Here is a 19,823-nt window from a genome sequence, read left to right as displayed (position 1 = left end):
AAAAAAAAAAACCACCTGCCTTTGCTTTAGGTTTAAACTTAATTTCGGTGCATAGTTACATATCCCTGAAAGTAAAGTTAAGTTTCACAGTGACTTTTCTTCAACTCAAACATTAGCGGAGGGCACTGCTGTAATGTGATAGGACTGTTTATTCTGGGTTGTATAAAAATCAGGCCAACAGTTCAACGTGGATTAATCAGCATGTTTTCCCCTCAAAAATAAGGGTTCTGCTGGCAGTGGAAAAGTGTGTTTTTTGTTTTTTTGTGTGCATGCTTTTTTATTTAAACTGAATTATATTTGAATCGTACTTATGTTGACTTCTTTAAAGCTGGCATGCCAGGACTGCCTATCTGAGGGCTGTGATATGTAATATAACGTCAGCATTTTACTAAAACAAATTCCTTCAGGAACTTGTGTATTCCAACATATCTCTATGTTCCATCTCTCTCAAGTAAACCAGTACAATGCCAAAACTAAAGAAGAAAAAATCCAAAACAGTTGTTGAAAGAACAGCTATACTAATCTTCTTTTTGCAGATACCAGTATTAAAAATATTTCTTATTGCTTAATAAAAAGTTGCTTCACTTTTGAGCTCATGAGCGCTGTAGGTCCTGTTGCTTGGAGAGTACAGCTGTGCTAGCAATGTCCTAGAGAAGGGTTGTTGAAGAATATTGGCTGGAATGAGAAATAGCTAAGACTTTGAAGGAAAGTGCTCAATGGGCGATGCAAAACAGACAAGGTCATTAGGCCTTTATGCGATAGGGAGTAGAATAAGAACTGATGACAATTGTAAATGTTTCAGAAAAATGGTGATGATATAACACATGATAACATATTACACTTTACCAGATGATTTGGTTTTTTGCTTGTAATTAGTGTTAATGCTTGGAGCACTGTAGTTACATGATCTTTCAGTAATGATATACTATGGTCTACTATGGTACCGAGATACAGTATGTAGAAGTAGACTGACTATTTTTCTGAGATACAGTATGATGAGGTGAGGACTGACTTTTTCTGTTACAGCTGAAGGTTTAAAAGAGGATCGCTTTTCTCATTGTGCTGCTGTTGCATTTTCTGACATCTAGTGGTAATAACTGTAAATTACTGAAAGATTGTTAATGGGCGTACCATCTTACTAGCAAATAAGTTTTAGTAGAGGGGTGAAGGCAATCCTTTTAATCGATCAAAATGCATTTAATTTATTATCTTCCTAAGGATTACAGTGAAGGTTTTAAGAAAAAAGTGTAAGTATTTTTGCCCCTGTGCCATCCTTTACTTGGGAAAGAACAAGAAAGTGTGGTCCATGACACTCTTATATAAAAGCTCTGAGGGACAGGAATGGGTTGGTTTGATTGCATAGCTCTGATGCTGAATAACAGAAAAGTTACAGAAGATGATAGAAAAGATGGGAAAGAGGTTGGGCAGTCACACAACAAATTTTTCTGCTGATATAGTGTTAGTTTGTAACAATGACTAAAAATTGCAGAAGGATATCATGAGAATGGGCAAGGGTAAAAGGGGTGATCAAGGTATGGTGTATTTTCCCCTTGACAACTGAACTAGGCAGGTTAGGGCTCTTAAACCCAGAAAAGGTACAGCTGAAGGTGATTGTGATAGTGATCTGTGTATGTGGAGAAGGCAGATGAGAGGATTTGTTGAATACAAGAAGTGGAAATGAAGGTAGGAGGATCCAGCTCAAAACAAATGAAAGGAAAGAGGTCTTTGTGCCATGGGGGATAGAGCTCTGGAACTCCCTGCTAATGCATGTTGCGGATGCAAAATGTTTCCGTGGCTTTAAGGGGAGGCTTGTCAAGTTCTTGAGAGATCCAGTAGGGTTACCAAATAGGTAACACCCAGCAAAGCAAATCCTAAGCTGCAAAGAATACTGGGAGGGTTTTGTGGGAAAGTATCTCATATTCTGGCCCTATCTTTACTCTTCTCTTAGCCTCCATTTACAAGCTTGATTGAAGATGACATTGGCCTGGTTTGACCCTTAATAGCAGTCAGTACAGACATTCTTCTGTTGTAATATTAATAGGAAAGAACAGAGAAACAAGGCTTGAATCCTGAATAATGTTAGGAAATATATTGTTACAACCTATAACTAGACTTAAAGCAATGTGTACATGCAAAATATTATTTGATTGATGTAAGTTCATACATAACTTTATAAAATCTGTAATTTTATGTTTTTATAGTGTTAATGTTTCAAAGAATAACTGACATAAATGATTGCATTTTTCATAATTTCAATTAGCATGTTTTCAATCGGTACTTTTATATAAAACTCATTAGAAATGTGAAACTAAGCTATGTAGCCTAAGGATAGAATTTTTCCGTAAGCTCAGGATAAGCTGCAGGCATTATTATGAAGATGTAAATGGTACATAAACTTTGTGTAGACTTTGAACACTGAAGAATTTCATCCTTACAATTTTTTTTTTCTTTTGTGCTCACAGCTTTTGCTTTTTTTATGTGATTTCTACTTACAGGACGCTTGGATTACACATGATAGGCTGTATTATGACAGGACATTTTTATGTATCATTTACCCAAAATCCCCAAACCCAGAAATACAAATATTTTGTTTAAAACAATATAGATTATGGAAAATAGAAAACTCAGAAATGATACTGAAATGATACAGTTATTGATGATTTTTATGCTTGGTCGGACAAGGTGTACATCATTTCATACTCTACAGAAAAAAATGTTTACCTTATTACTGTAGAGATGTAAATTCACATATATTCTCAACTGCCAGGATTTACAAATATTACATTCCTTCTCCTCTCTCTTTTTTTCTCCCATGTGCAGGCACAGGAGAAAGTGGAAAGAGTACTTTCATCAAACAAATGAGGATTATTCATGGCTCAGGTTACACAGAAGACGACAGGAAAGGCTTCACAAAACTCGTTTACCAAAATATATTTACTGCCATACAAGCTATGATCAGGGCCATGGATACTCTCAAAATACAGTACACATTGGAAGAGAATGAGGTAAGAAAGAACGAAGAAAGTACTAGTTTCAGCATGTGAAATTTCAGTTTGTACACAAGTGGTTTGAGTCTTAAGTTTCTGCAAGCAGAACCTTAAAAATCCATGTCCTGCAAGGAATTTCCTGTGCCACAGTCTGATTTTCCAGAACAAAGGGGGGCTCCTGTTGAAAATAGGCCTCTGTGCAGGGTAAGAGGGGATGGAGTTGGGGGTGGGTAAGGAAACAGAAATTTCAAAGTTGCAAGTTGTTCATAAGTATAAAATTTTTTTTAAATTGAAATTATAGACTGTTCATGACAGTAATATGCACAGAGCCTGGTTTGTCAGTAGAGCTCCAGAAAGAAGAACTTTAGAAGTCTTGTAGGAAGATGTCATGTCTGTTGGATGCTGGTATACATATAAAAGGGCTCTAAGCAGTATATTTCTAGCCTTGATAGCAACCTTTAGGCACTTACTAGCTTGAAAATGTAGAATGTCTTCTCTGACCTTTTTTAGTTTGAATGGATATGTCATACAATTACATTTTTTGGTTGGTTAGTTAGGATTACACAAAACTTTTTTCTGTTTGGGTTAAATCAATTACATCCTCTCTCGGGGACTTTTTTTGTGTGTGTGTATGTGGGGGGGGAATGCAGCCCAGCTTTTAAGGCTTGTAATGTTCTAAAAAGTGTTATTTGCTCAAATATTGTGCAGAACATATAAAGCAAATTATTCGGATGTTTGTTTAACTTAAGCGGGAGTTGCATTTAGCCAAGTTTTGGTGTCGCTATAGGGAAGATTGTGTGTAGGTAGTGTCAAGGCAAAAGTTTATAGAATTTGTGGGTTTTTTAATTGAAGTATTATGAGGAAAACATAGCTGGTAACCTACTTCTTGTCAAAAAATATCATCACCCATGGAGAATATTAAAAAAAAGTTGTGATCAGGCTGCTTTGATTATTTAAATTGTTTTATATAGTGTATTCTCCTTTGGACTAGAGAAAAGAGGGATAGAAGGTAATTTGTTGGATAAAATAAAGGGTTGTAAAGTTTTTTTTTTAAATCATACAAAGAACACAGTGCCAGCAAAAACAAATTTTGAATTTGAGAGAACCAAGGTGTTAGGATGATTCATTCCTACATAGGAAGAATATTCTGAGGGTTAATAAGTTGTTCTTCATAAAAACACTTTAGCTCCTTGGGAAGAAGGTGCTTACAGAAATGGAAAATATGATCTGTTAATAGGCTTCTTACTTTTGTTGTTTATTTGACATCCTAAATCGGATATGTGTGTTATCATGAAAAACAATGATAATCAGAATGTAACTGTAGAAATGCATTTGCATTGTCTCTTACTGAGTATTGGATTTCGTTTTTTTTCTTCTTCTCATTAAGAACAAAGCACAAAGACTTACTCAGCAGCCAAATTTTTCTCATTCTGGGCTCTGAGAGCTGAGCTGGATTCTTTCCATCTCATCGGCCCATAACACAGTGTTCTGGCCATATTGTGCTCTTGATGATAGCTGTGATGGCACTGTCTTCAGATTTAGAAGATTATAATGCTATTTGCACATTTGTTGGAGAAAGGCAGAATTTGGTCTGGTGTTTCTTTATTAAAGGTAACAATGCTAAGTGAAAAGAACCCAGTTTGGCAAACTCAGCTTTGGTGACAGTTAAACAAAATCATTCTGCTTATACATCGAGAAGCTCTTGAGACACAACACGATGATAACCCATATAGTTTCAGTCACTATAGTAGGAGACAGCTATATTTTAATTCTTCATTTAGATGATGAATAGAATGTGAAGTGTTATCAATTGTAAAATTGCCTTTCGTTAAAGGACTGCAAACCAGGTAATGCTAAACAGTTAATAATAACAGTGGTAAACACCATGTTTCCATTTTAGGTATAATTGTATTGTAGCAGTGTGTCCAGTAATCACACCAAAGTGTCCAATGTGCTCCTTTGTGCTTCAATATGTCCATCTTCTCCCTGACAGCCCTTCTTTTCCTTGAAGGATTCCTTTCCCTCTGGCCCTTTTAATAGCTCTTCTGCTTTTCTGCTATCCAGTTTGTTCCTTGACTGGTTCAGATTTTCTCCTCTCTGGGCCCTGAAATTCTGTCAGTACTAAAAATCTCTTGATTTAGTGTTTTTTGTAGCAGAGAACAGATTGTTCTGTGCTGAGTGTCTCTTCCCTGTAAATGTGACATCTGTGCAAATCTGTAACTTATGGATGGACAGAATGTCCAGATAGGCCTCTTAATGTTTGCAAATAAAAGCAAGCTTTATAGAAAGTCTTTCAAGAGGTTTCTCATTGCTATTGTCAGATAAAAGTATTTAAATACATAATCTGACTTCCTACAAGTGCTGAATGGTTTCTAACTGCCATAGGCTGTGCTGCATTAAGGTGGGCAGGGTTTTGGGTGATGGGRTTTTTTTTGTTTTGTTTTGCTTTTGTTGTGGTTTAGCTGCTTGGACAAACTGCTCATCTGTACRTATATATGGTTGACCTTTATATTATTTTAGCAGTACTTTCTCTGAGAAGGCAGTTTTCTTCCTGACTTCCGATTGTACACTCTTTAGGATACTTTGTCCCATCTTCAGTTTGAAGTTGGAAAGTGTCATGGCATGTTTAGGGTATATTTTAAGCCTAAGCTTAGGAACCTAATTATTCAAGGAATAATTATAGTACTGTTTGAAGCCCAAGGAACATATTTAATATTACCTTAGTGGAAGTATTCGGGATAGGAAAGATTTTCAGGGAATCATTTGTAAATGGTATTTGAATATTTTTCTCATTTCTTTTTTTCTTATAATTGACTCAGGTTTTTGGTTCAATGACTGTTAGATCTTCTGTAATGGATAATAAATTTTGCTCTGGCTGTTATGTACAATGCAGCATAGGAGGCAACTTCTGATCATGAAAATTGAAATTAAAGAATTCCTCATGTGTTGGTAAATTAAAATACATTAAATTACATTTCTAAAAAGTTATTACAAGACAAATGATGTTTGAAAAGAATATTTATTGTGCTTGATTATTTAAACTTCACTTATTTTATTTTGAAAGGGAAAAAAACTAATTTAAAAAAATGAAAAAGGCCATAATATTGTTTATGTAACAGTAATGCCTCAAGGATTGAAGATTATCAAACTATTTTTTTTTGTCTTCATTCTCTTTAACAGATGTATTTTTGCATACTCATTCTGAGTACTGCTTTTTCATGTCTGTTTTATGTATATTTTTGGAATTTATCTATTATTTGAAATGACTTTTGTGCTGTTTAAGACCATTCTATGAAACTTACTGCTAGAGGTAAGCTAACTGAAAAGAATGCATATTTATTGTCTGTATGTCAGTCTTGCTGTGAGATAAGGTGGAAATTGGTCAAAACTGTGTCTTGGTTAAGTATCCAGTTAGAGTAGAACATCACTTGTTCTTTCCATATGATAATAGGGACAGTCAAAAAGCATGCTTGAAGTTAGTGGCAGCCTGTCACTTGGCTTCTCTGGGAAATTGTGATTGAGTTACTGTGAATGCTAAGGTTTGAAAGGGGGAATAAATGGAGGGAAGAGTGCACATGTGAGGCAGATAGAAATGAGAAATCAGTTGATAGCTGAGAAGTAGTAAAAGCTCTTTTTCACTTGCCCCCAAATTTTTTTTGTCAACTTGCAGTCAAAGAGAAGGAAAAAAATTGAAATAAAAGGAGGAAAAGACTGGGTGGTGCTGGAGAAAGTGAAGTTATAACATTCCATTTGTGAATATACATCAGTCTTCAAAGGCTGCTTTAAAAATATTTCTGGGTTTCTTAAATCTGCCAGTCAGTCACAAGTTTGTAGGAGAAATGAGTTGTTTAAGCCTTGACTGCACCGGATGCCTTTTAGAATACTACTTCAGCAAAACTTTTCCCTCAACTTCTGAACTAACACCTATTTTATATCCTAGGTAAATCACTCTTCTTCCCTTCTCCACTTGTGACATTAGAAGTTTCAAGTTATTTGCATTTAGAAAAAAAAAAAGTATACACGTAGGCTGCTGGGAAGGCCTTTTTGGTATAGCTCTTCAGCATGAAGTTCATGGAATAGGAATCCAGTCCTGTTGTTGTGGGTTGGTGTCCTTTTTAAAATACCCTGGTAAGATGACAGTACATATGTTTGCAATTAACAACAGATCTTTGTGGCAATAGGAACAATGATTATTTTTTTCCTAAGGGAAAAACAGAATCCTGTGTAAAAAAAGAACTTTAGGAAGAAAGCCTCACATTTTATCTTCAAAAAATTGCTTGCTTTTCATAAGTAATAAACTACTATCTTTGCATCTTACAAATTTTCCCTGGTATGAGTGTTAGTGTTAGCAAAAATAATATTAGTCTGACCAAAAGAAGTACTACACTGCCAAAAATGAATTTTACAGGACAGGTAATTTGCCTACCTCAAAAAATGTGCAATGCAAAAAGCCAAGGACAATAGGATGTGACTTGGGAATTATGGAAGGAACCCATGAAACTCGGACAAATGGAAAACACAGTAAAGAAGAATTTCTGGTTGATTCTTTGGATGGTTGCAGTTGATGATGTGGAAAATGGCAAAACACAATTCTTTCCTTTCTGCAAGTTTAAACCTTAGTACAGAAATCATTACTCATGGCAGATGCTTTATGTTAAGAGTGATCTGACTGTGACCTACTTAATGCTCTTAAAAGTACTTTTTTATTACAGTCAAATTTAACTTTAAAGATGCAGTACTTTGGTAACTGATTGTTGCTAGCATTGTGCTAGAATTAATGCAGGTGAGAAAGGACTGGATTTTACTGGCAGTCTCAATGTATTTTAGCAGTTTACCTTATAGAGACACTACTTCAAAATGTTCCAAAATACATTGCATGCTCATTCATAACAGACACGTTAAATCTTGGGCCAAAGGGCAAAACCTGGATCTAGGTATTCCTAAACAGAGGTTTCAACTTGCTTTCCCAAGGAAATGACACTTATGTGACCAGGTTATTTGTATCTGACTTTTGAACCTTCTATCTGATTTCAGTTGAATTCAACAAAGAGGTTGAAGTGAACAAAAGAAATTTCTCAGCTTCACCAAGTTTAGTGCTGCTAGTCAGGTAATAATAGATAAAGGAGAGAGCTTTTCTAAGTACTGCAGTTGAGGTAAAAGCAGAGAATCAGCAGAGGAGAGGCTCCTTTCAAAGTACCTACTATAGGAACTGGGGTTCAGTTAGTCACAAAATATAAACCTGGGAAACCAAGGAGTGATTTAGTGGCCCACATATGAACATGTAGCATCATATGTGCAGTCACCTGGGTGTACAATACCTGATCTTAAGCTTGCTCCCTGGAAGGTCATAGGTTTGTCTTAGATTTTACGTATTTTCTACTAGCCTTCATCTGCCAGGACCTCCAATACTCGGTGGTGTGTAGAATGGCAGGAGATGTTTGCCTGTAGGCAGCTAATTCATCCCCCAGGTCTCACTAGTTCTGTTGCCCACATAGTACTGTTTTATATTTTGATTAGATACATCTTTCTGTGGGAGGGGAAGAAGATAAGGAAGTTATTTTTTGAGATAGAGATTCTAGAGAACGAGATGCAAGTATCTGCTTTGGGGGATTAAAGTTGTGTGCTGTTTTACATGAACAAATATATATCATGCTAATACTGAATTAACAGCTCACCACTTGGAAGTCAGGAAGAAACTTTTCCACTTCTCAGACCACCACCTTTCTTTCCCTTCCCTCTTGCCAAACATGRGGTGTGCGTGTGTTTGGTTGTGGGTTGTATGCATGTTTGTTGGCATAAGAGTATGTGGGATATTTTTAGGGATTTTTTTTTTTTTTTTAACACTCCAAAGACTTCTGTGTGCTTTATTGTGTTTAAAAATTGCCAGACCACTAATGGGACTGTTTCCAAGTAATACAGCTCCCTTGAATGGTGGAGGTCCCATTCTGGTTTAAGTCATAGTACAAGTGTATGTTAATAATAATTAGTAATTAGCATTATTGTCTATAGGGCGACCTATGGGAGTGTTCTACATGTCTGAAAATATATGGACCATGGCTTCCTCTTACTTTAAAAACTTTTGAGGTTCTGTAGCATGGTGTCTTATTGATGAGGTGAATATTGAAGTCTACTTTATTTACTTATTCTCTCTATATACAGGAGAAGTTGTTTACGTTGTTTGCATTGCTCCACTGAGTTTAAGTAAAATACCCCTGATTGGCTCTCTCCAGTTTTAGAGTCATTTTTTTCCCTTCTCTTTGGTAAACTCAGTCTCATGGGCAGAGTTGCTTCCTAAATAATTTCTAGAAAGATCTAGATGCAAAAGCAATATTGGCATGCTTTGGTTATTCTTAGCACACAAGCTACAGCTACCTACCTATCTCTTTTCTGGTGAAATTGCTATATTTGTTTGTTGTTCCAAATAATTGGCTGTTGCTTAGAAATCTTCAGGCATTTCTTTACCTTTAAACTCTTAGAGCTACCAGAAATCTAGAAGAATTTTCTTTTGATTTTTTTCACAAACCCATTCTGTGTCTCTCTTGTCATATAGCTCTTTTTTTTTTTTCCATCAGTAAAATCTTATTGTTTAAGTTTGATGTATTTTCACATTGGTTTTTAGTCTCTTGCAGTAGGGGAGATGGTTTAGCTTATCAGAAACATAGAGCTAAGCTTTCTATTTTTTTGCATTTATTACTAGTGTGTTTTGGATGTTTTAGGATAAATCATGCAAACAACTTGAACTGGAAGAATATCACAAGCAGAAGAGTGTAAAGGAAGAATGAATATATCTTAGAAAACATACTTAGTTAAGGCTTGTGGCATAGAAATGAAGGAAAGAAGAAGGATTTTGTGGGTATGTATGTGCATGTAAAGGATTTTTAAGGAAGTTCAGGCTGAACTGACTTAGTTGGGTGTCTAAACTGACTTTCTCTCATCTGAATTATGTTTGGATTTCCTTTAATATTGATTTTATATTTCTGAGGTCCTGGTCTTTGGATTAGTTACATAATCCTTTTTGTAGAAGGAATATATTTCCTCTAGAAGTAATAATAAGCACACACATGTTTTAAATGCTGCTGTTTTTCAGAAGAGCAAAGCTGATGGATACCAGCTTCATGGTGAGAAATGTTAAAATTTCTCTCACCCATATTTGGGCCTGTATTTTCATAAATCTGAAGTTTAGCCAGAAGTATAATAGTAGAGCTGCTGAACATTTCAAGATATGCCTGAGTTCTTAGGAAACATTAATCCAACCTAAATGAATTTAGTCTAAGTTTTGGAGTTCCAGCCTTTTCTAATAAGATTGAGCACTTCTCAGGGTTGATGATTTGTTACACTTTTTCCAAAAAGTGCCAAATCTGTACCTTCTGGAATTCATTGAGGCTTTCTCTTTTGACATGGTTTTTCATCTAAAATGTTCTAATTTTATAGTTCTTATTCCTGTGCAGTGTTAGCATAACTTACACATAAGTAACTAGGCAGAATTCTACTGTGCTATGAAAAAGTGGGCAGCAGTCCATGGATCAGTAGTTAATTTGTTGCACCAAGTTCTTCTCTCCCTGTACACTGATACAAATCATATTGGCATAAGCAAGACATATAAGAAGTGATCTGATAATAAAAAGGGTGAACTGTGATGACTACAAAATAATCAATGATGTAGAGCTAGCAAGTGAATGCTTCAGACATAAGTTTTGTGTTTCAAAATAAAGGGCTGCATATACAGGCAAATACTAAAAAGATATGTACAAGTGGTTAACAGTTTTTGGCTTTTTAGAGTAGACTTTAATGTTCTGCAGACCAAACGTCTTTTTTGCTCCMTGAACTCTTTCCTTCATAGCAACTGATTAATTCCATTGCCTTCTTTGCGGCTGCAAAGGCATCATTTATTGGCAACTGAAACAAAATGAAGCTTAGTAAACAAATCTGTTAACGGTGCACAGGATGGAGCAGAGTCCAGTTCCCTTATTCTTTGTACTGTGGGATAGAGAGATGAAAAATAGTAAAACTTCATTTTAGAAACTGAAACGAGGTCACTGAACAAAGACTGCTGTGGCTTATGTGTGGCTGTTATCTTACCCAGCTCCTCTGTCAGAAGTTGCTGCTTCTGTATCAGAGTCAGCATGGGAAACGCATGCCTTTGGCTCTGCAGCCCGAGTTCAGTCTGGCAAATTCACTTCTGTAATTGTCACAATAAAATTAGCCGGAGTTCATCTCTCAGAGCCCTTGGTCAGTAGGATGAGGAAAAAATTACTCTGAAGCAGGGAGCAAGTATAAATTGTCATTTTATAGGATTTGTCAAAAGCTTTTGGAAGCAAATTTTTTAAAAACAATGTAAAAAGTTCTGCATTTTCTGATTTGCCATCAGGAGACAGAGACTGGATCAGTCTTAAGAGGAAGATGAAAATATGTGTCACAGCTGGAGGCTTTTGATATGTGCACAGAACTGGCTGTATTAAAGATGTGTTCTCTGTGTCAAAAACTGTAAGACTGTTTTTGCTGACACACTTTTTCCAGTTAATGAAGTTTCATTGCACAGTCTTCCTTGCATACTTTGCTTTTATTAACAAAGAAATGAGTATGTGTGTGCAGTTGAAAAACCTTCATTCTAAGAAGAAAGACATTGACTTTATCTTATAGAAATATTTACTGTAGTATGAGACTAACTCCTTTCAATGGAAAATTTAAGGAATTTTTAATGGAAAGTTTAATGGGTATTTTTATAAGGGAAAATTGGCAAATTTCTATGCTGCTGCAATTAAATCTTTTAATGAACAAGAAGACAAATAATTAATGGCAGATGAAAAGACCAATTAGCAGCAACTCAGCCAAAATCACTTAAATCAGCATCTGTTGTCATGTTAAAAATGCGAAAGCCACTTCAGAAAGGGAGGCAGCTAAAAAACTCCTCTAGGCCTACTCTTTCCTTAGTGCTAAAATCTGTGACACATTTTGTGAATTTATGATCTGCCGACAAAAATTATTCTTTGGAATAAATTTGCCACAATGAAGAAGTGCTTTTAGTGTTAGTCAATTTCCTAGCAAACAGCGTGGTGCCATTTTTTTACTCTGTTTTTTCTTTACATGTATTGAAATGTGATGCGTGTAGAGCTTTTCATGAATTTAATTTAGATATTCTTAATTAGAATAAACTGGTTCTACAGACTCTTATAGTGATGCTGGTCAGCAAGCCCATATATCTGCTCTTTTTCCAGGGAAAGATAAGCAGCACTTTTTAGGACAGAAAATGCTACTCTTCGACTGAGTGTCTCTTTGCATGTGATTGATTGTTTTTCCTTGTGAGCTATTTCTGCAGCCTTGGTGTTTGACTAGGAGATGAATTTAGAGGCATTGAGGAAGCCTGCTGCCGTCTGGAGGTTGCACTGCTAATGTGCAGCCCAGAGGCTCCCCCAGTGAAGCGGGACTGAGGGTCCTTTTTCTGGATAAGAGGACATTGATTGTGTTACCTGTTTTTGAGGGTTGGATAACTCTGATTAGGTGTTGTGCTCTGTAGCTGTCAATTAAAAAGTCTATCAAGGTCCTATTTGCTTGTGTAAAACGGACATTTGGATCCTTCTGACATTTAAAACACTTTTTATTTACTTGTCCATAGAGCAACAAAAGTACAGTAAATTAAGGCCAGATGGATTTGTATATGCAATCGTTGTTTTTCCCACTTCATAAAATTGTGGATGGTGGTGTTCACTGTGAATTTAGCTTTCTTGAGAGCAAGAAGGCTGGGAGTGGTAGAAGAGGGTAAGCAAGCTGGGGTTGTGCAGATTGGCAGCCCACAGGAGAGGGAAGCCTGGACCAAAGATCAGTGCTTTTTAAAATGGCAGAGTTGTCTTTTTGTCACTTGTTTCTCATCATCTTAATTTCCTATTGGAAATCTGCAGTAGTGTAGAATATATCATACTTGGTGGATGTATAATAGGGGGGATAAATCCTGAATTCTTGCTGAGCACTGAGCTTTTGTGTGTACAGTTTGAAAAATCCTAATTCTTAGAAAAAACATAGTATATAGTATAGTTGGCTAATCTGCCACAAGGTTACAGTTTATAACAGATTTCAAAGCAGGAACAGAATAAATATAGATAGTCTGTAGGAAATTCACATTAAAAAGGAAAAGGATGAGGATGTGGAAAGCTATAATAACATGTGCAGCTATTTGTGTGATTTAAGGAATTGATGAATTTACAGGGAATGACTTGGAGTCAGATTTGGTTTCTCTAGCATATCCCTGTGAACAGGTTTGGTAAAACAAAGTTCTGTACTAAAAATGTTAAAGACAATTCATTTTTATTTGGGAATTAGAATTGGTTTTTGAATCTTACACTGAAACTAAGTTTCTGCCACTTTTGAAAATCACTTTTGCTTAAATTCTGGTTATTCCTGCATCTGCAGTTCAGATTTAGATGTCTAAAGTTCTAGACATATTCTGAAAATTTAAAATTTCTAATATTTCTTTAAAGAATTTTTCCAATTTGAAGTACACTTTCTGAAAATGTTGGCAGAAACCTCTTGTGAAAAACTGTGGGAGTTGGCAGGCAGGCCTTGAAAATGCAAGTCTATCTGTGCAAGTCAGAGGAAACTGAAAAGATGGTGCCTGTAACAGTAGGGATTGTTCAGTTGAATACAGTGTGACAATTTGATTATATAAACAGAATAATGGCCAGCACTTAAAAAAGAATGCCTAAAAGCTGAGAATGTTGCCAAAACCCTCCTGAGAGGGAAGCTGCAGTAACACAAACTAATAATGGCCTTTTGGCATAATTAACTGAAGAAGCGTGAAGAGCATTGCAGCGCTGACTGTGACTGTTACGCACTCAGCAGTATTTATTTGTCCACATTCCTGCAGTGAAAACACTCCAACACACTCTGCGAGCCTTCTGCCCTGTGCGCAAGCAGAATTTCTCATCAACTCTTGCATTTGCACACAAGCGTCTGTGTATTTCAGCACTTTAATTGTGCATTCAAACCATGTGCGCTAACATGAACGAAAGGCAGTCTCTGGGAATAAAGTGAGATAACAGACAAATGGATAACAGGATAAGAGACAATCTTCAGGAAAAGAGAAGGGTTCTAGCTCTACCTGGAAAGTGACGTAGCGGGGGGCCCTCTGAGCAGTGTAGGAAGAGAGAGTCTGAAAAACAGATAGTCCAAAAGGCTCTGGAGCAGTCCTGTCAGTGGAGACCTGAGAGGCCCTTTTGGTATTTGTGGACCTGACCTCCCAAAGCTCTCGTCTGCCTCTTTTTGTTGGATAGTGGCATGGTCAGACAGCTCTGGAGGGTGAAAGCGATTCCTGAGCTGAGACAATACCGATGTGCAGGTTGAAATACAATCTGGACATCCTTCTGAGAGCACAAATCCCAAGGCTCTATTGTAACATAGGAAGGAAAACAGTATCCCTGGGTCAACACCAGTCGACCTGATGAGACCTGAGATTTGTGGAAATGACTGCTTTGATAATTACTAAAACTCTCATGTCCGAATGTAAGTGCCTAATTATCCTGGAGAACCTGGGTGCTGAGGGCAGCCACAGTAATGGCAGGATGTTTGTGCATTTTAGACCCTGCTTATGATTGCCAATGTGCTTAAAATAGCTACAGCAATTAATCAAAGCTATAAAGCTCTTTGTCCTGAGACTAAAATGAAAGTAAACATTTTAATAGTAGAAATTTATAATCCTAGAATATTTGATGCATGTGTACAGCTGAACTTGGTTTAGTACGTCTAACCCTAGCATAGGTTTGTGCAGCCTGTATGCAGGCAGTACAGTCATAATGTCTGTGGCAACAGAAGTAAGTAATGGCTGTTTTCCAGGCTTTGATTTGATTTGTTACTATTGCAATGATATATTTGTTTTTAACTGATTTTGCCTGGTTATGCAGTCTGAAGATTTTAACCATATCTTAGATTTTAAACATGTTTAGAGTGCGTTAAAGATAAAGATTCTCCAACTCATGAAGTACCTATATCAATTATTTTATAGATATTTATCCAAACTTAAAAACAGCATTCCTTGATCTTTTTATATTCAAATTATGTATTAAGACTGCTTGGGAGAAAAAGATTTTTGCATTATCTGTGTTCTGCATTAACACACAGTTGGTCAGTTTGTTGGAAATTAGCATTAATCAGTTCAGACTCAGATGTATCTCTATCTGAAATGTTCTAACTATGGACTGTGGGAAGTCAGTCAAGAAGGCAATTGGAATTCAGAAGGTGCTCTTTCGTATGCTAATACTTCTTTTGAAAAAATGGAAGCTGCAAGTGTGATAAAATACTTATATTCCTTGTTATTACCATTCTTACTAATAGGAGTTTTCGTTCCATTGCCACATATTTGTGTTTTGTTTTTTTTTTTTAATAGCAAGAATATTTTTTAATGTAGTAGCTGAACTAACAAGTATGTTGTGAAAGGGAAAAACATATTTCTGCTTTAGTAGTAGAAAAACTTCATTATTAGTGCAATGACTAGACAGAAAAGACTTCACTATTTCTTCTTTTCCCTAAATCAAACAAAATAGGAAAAACTAAGGAATTTTCAAAAATAATCCCTGTCACCCCAGGGAATCTTAAAGTATTCTTGTACAGAAAGAAACGGTTGGGATAAAGGAAGCAAAAGGATCAGAAAGCAGTCAGGGAAGCTTAAGACAGGGGTGTAAGAAAACCAAAGAGAACAGGGGAGAAAGAATGAACTAGAAAGAGGAGTAGGAGTTATAAAAGTAAATAAAACTCAATACTGTAGAAATTAATATTTTATTCCTAATTGTCATTTGTTAAACTCCTGAATATCTCCTTTTCCTTTTGGTGCTATATATATGCTTGTAATTGCCCTGTTTTGCTAGCTTCTGCCCTGTGTCCGTGCTAGGAACAGATTAAATTAAAACATGGAACATAACACGTTTTGTGCTGAATTCCAAGAGACAGCATTTCTTAAAAGTATTGAGAAGCTCACTACTGGTTTTCTGTTATGCCATGCAAATATGATGACAAAAAGTGCTTGGCACAAAGATGTGCTATATCAATAGTGTAACATTTAGACTGGTATAGTAGAGAGCCAGTACTGTGATTATCTGGTCTGATTTGCTGTACAACACAGACCACAGGACTTTCTCGCATTTATTCCAGCTTGGCTGTTTTTGTAAAAGTTATGCTTCAATTCAAAATAAAATAAAATAAAAATCACAGTAATAGTAAATTCATTTCAAGTCTTAGTAAAGTATACCAGTGTCTCAAAACTCTCATAAGAGTGAATGGAGAAGGCACCTTGTTCTGTTCTGTGCCTAGCTTTGACTTGTGGCATTTGGATATTATTATATATTTGCTGGTTAACTTGAAGAGGCATCTGTTATTTTCTGTTCTACACTGAGAATGATTCAGTTGCTTGTGCATATACTCTTTGATCCCTTAATAGTTCAAGTTTTCTCATGAAGGCATGTACAGGGCGTGTTTTCCAGTTCTTTAATCAGAATCAGTTCCAAGCTCCTCCACAGCATAGTGTAAAATTCAAGTCTGTGGGGGAGACAGAGTGGCTGAGCTAGGTACAGCTTTTCCCTAGGCCTCAGTACAATGTGATGCCTGGCTTGGACAGGCACAAAGCATCTGGGAAACCCCTGGCTCTCTGCTTTGGTTGGGAGAGCAAGGAGCATTCCTGCATGGCAATGATCTCTGTACTCCTTGTTCTCTTGGAGCTCCTTTTCACTTCCCCGACTGGCTTTTGTCTCACAGATCCTTTAAGTGGGTTGGTGGATGATGTCAAGGAAGGGTGCTTATGGCAGCTCCTTTATTTGTGAGAAATACCCTATTTTTCATTACTCCTCCTTACCCCAGAATCACCTATGTTGCCTGCTACCCAAATTTCCTGTACAAGGCAGAGCAATGGGGAGGGGGTACCAAGGCCAGGGTATGGCAGGGGAATGCATGCTTCTCACTCAGCAGCCTCAGAGTAAGGTCCACCCTTTGGAGAAGTGCTGCTCGCCCTTATGGCACCATGACCAGCCTAGCTCTGATCTTCCTCTGTGACTCTGACTTTCCCACATCAGTGTGCAATGTCAGCTTAAGACGTCTTCTATCCCTGATTTGTTTCCTCTTCGTGGCAAATTCAAAACACCAGTAAAAGCTCGCCTCTATCTTTTATCTTGAGCAGCATCCCATGGTAGCAGAGGAATATTATACAAGTAGCAGACAATAGTGAAAATAAGCAAACAGACCATTTGTCGCCTCTATCCATTCCCTGCTCAGCAGTTCTACATGAAAAGGAATATAGTGACAGTGGAGTGCAGGTCAGCCCTTTTTGCTGCCTCCATCAGCCTAATGGCAGCAGTCTCCCTTTTCTAGGCAAAAGGTGTCTGCCCTTCACCATTCCTGCAGCTTTTCTGTGAGCACTCTCCAAGTTACTGGGTAGTAAAGATGAGGGCAGAAAATAATTCTCTGAGAGCCCTGTGAGTGGGCAATAAAATGACAGAAGAAATTCGGTGTAAAGAGAGGTTAAGTGAGGCATATGGGGAGAAAAATCCAAACTTCACACAAAATTTTGGGCTTTGACTTTTGCTAGGAGTGATGTTTTGGAGTCTTAATGGATTATTCTGTGAAAATGTCAGTTCAGCATTCAGTCAATTTCAATGAAAATAGAAATAAAATTTTCAGGAAAGAAATGGAGATCTCTCTGCCACTGTGTAATCCTCAGCTTGCCCAAGGCTTTGGATATGGTGTGCTGCTCTGGCTGCCTGTCTCTAAAACCACGTAATAGGCTTGGAAAAGAAGGCACTGAGGATGAACAAAAGTATCAAATAGTTTATCAAGGGAAGTCACTCAGGAAGTGACTTCAGTCTGAAAAAGAAACAGGTGAGAGGGTTATGGCAGAAGTCTGCAAAACCATGAGTAGCATGGAGAGAGTGAAAAGAAGTTGAGCTGGTCTTTATTTCTTTAATATCAAGAACTGCAGGGCAGCAAATGAAACTGTGAAGAGGAAAACTCAAACCAAAAGGTGGTGGTTCTTCACAGAACATTTGTCAAGCTTTAGACTTGATGTAGAATGTTGCAAGTGGTAGTTCATGTGAGTTCAAGAGGTCAAGCAGCAGAGTTCATGGAAAAGAAATCTCATGAGGGTTATTAAATACATAAAAAACACATATAGATCATGCAGTCACTGAACTGGAAATGGTTGGAGACTGGGAAGATACTCAGAGTATTGTATATACTCACAGAAGCATTGTATGTGCTTGTGCTCTTCCCTGGACATACCCTTGGGCACTTCTGAGCACTGCGATAGAAAGACCTTTGGTCTGATCCAGTATTGTCCATGGCTTCTTGACTCCAGAATGAATGTGGAGATCCTTTAGTGGCATCCTTGTCAAACCAAAGATAATGTTCTCTGCTACTGCCACTATGATGCTCTTTGATTTAACTTCCAAGAGTCACATTAGCCTTTGTAACCTGTGTTGGATTGGAAACTTATGCCCAACTGTCCACATGATGTGATTTCCAAGTTTATTTGAATTGCTGCTCCCTAAAATAGAGTTGTCTCTCATGCTTTTTTTTTTTTTCCCCTCCTCTTCTCTGTAGATTGTTCCATTTTCATTTGGCCATGTCGGAGCATACACTGTTTGCTTGCGTGCCATAGCCAAACAATGTAAATTGCTGTCAGTGGAAGGACATCTTCTTGTTTTATCACTTTCTTAGTTTTTGTATAGTGTACAAACTTGATTAGTTGTCGAAACAGAACGGAAGTATGAAAAGAAGCCATAGAATAGAAATGTTGAAAAATATATTGTCTGTTTAAATGTGGTCATTCTTTGTATATAAAAACTAAAAATTTAGTTAAAGTAGAGGTTTTTAATAACTAAAATGCAGCTTTAGAAGACTAATTTACTACATTTACTACATTTATTACATTGTAGGAGTTGATATTTTTCATCAAAGGTATATTTAGTATGAAATCTTTTGTTTATTTCTATTAGAATTAAGGAGTGTGTGAAACTCCTCTGGTACATCTGAGATTGTAGTATCCATGCAAGCCTAATTTCATTCTCTTGCACATTTATACCAAGATGAAATTTTCCACTATATGAATATGTAATTTTTCCTCAAGGATTCCTGCCTCATTCAAGCTCTATGTGACTTCAGTTTCCATTACTAGTTGTGGGCTTGTTTTTTTAACACTGTAGTTACAGACATTGTTATCTGCCTGTATTATGTAAGAAAATATGGATGAAAATTCATATGTATCATACTAGGCAAACATTTGAGTAAAACTCTTAGGACCTTTGTCTTTTACTCATCCCCTTTACAGATAATTTGGAGTAATTGTGCCATACTAAAGCAAGTTTAGATCAGTGACTTAGTTAATATGCTTAAGCTGAGTTCTTCTCCATGTGTTCTCTAAGATCCCGTGACACTCCTAACAGAGAACAGATTGCTGAAAGTCCTGCTCAAAGTAATTTTTCGGGAAGATGAGTTTTACCATGTAGTTATCTGAGTTATCTCTAGTTACCATGTAGTTATTTAGGCATTCTTGGAATGCATAAAGCATATATCCACATTAGCATTTTACTTTGGGTGAGGAATGTGCTTTTGAAGAGAATCTCCTTGACATATCCAGTTACAGTTCTTTGGTTTGCATGTTTGCTTACATAATATACTTTAGAACATCAGAAGCAAAGAGTTGCTAAATAGCAAAGTGAAGAATCCTTCAGTCTTGTAGAGGAGGTAAGAAGTAAGATTAGCTTGTTGAGCATGTTTAATCTCATGCTGCAGCCCAACAAAAAAGAAAGCCTGTGTAATCCTTTTGGTCCTCATGGACTGAAGGATGGCTGCAAGGAGTCTGTTCAG

At 36.8% G+C, this 19,823-nt stretch overlaps 1 protein-coding gene across 1 annotated transcript in view; it reads left to right on the top strand.

Moving 5' to 3' along the window:
* The window catches only part of LOC112965401 (guanine nucleotide-binding protein subunit alpha-14), an 86,841-nt gene that overhangs the window by 35,393 nt on the left and 31,625 nt on the right, over positions 1-19,823 (top strand). The window contains exon 2 of the mRNA XM_026064354.1: positions 2,821-3,005. Within this exon, the coding sequence (XP_025920139.1) occupies positions 2,821-3,005 (185 nt within the window). The remainder of the gene's footprint in view (positions 1-2,820; positions 3,006-19,823) is intronic.

The sequence above is a fragment of the Apteryx rowi genome, unplaced genomic scaffold, assembly GCF_003343035.1.
Source record: "Apteryx rowi isolate R43461 unplaced genomic scaffold, aptRow1 scaffold_214, whole genome shotgun sequence".
NCBI classification, from domain to species: domain Eukaryota; kingdom Metazoa; phylum Chordata; class Aves; order Apterygiformes; family Apterygidae; genus Apteryx; species Apteryx rowi.
This window is presented reverse-complemented; position numbering and strand designations above follow the sequence as displayed.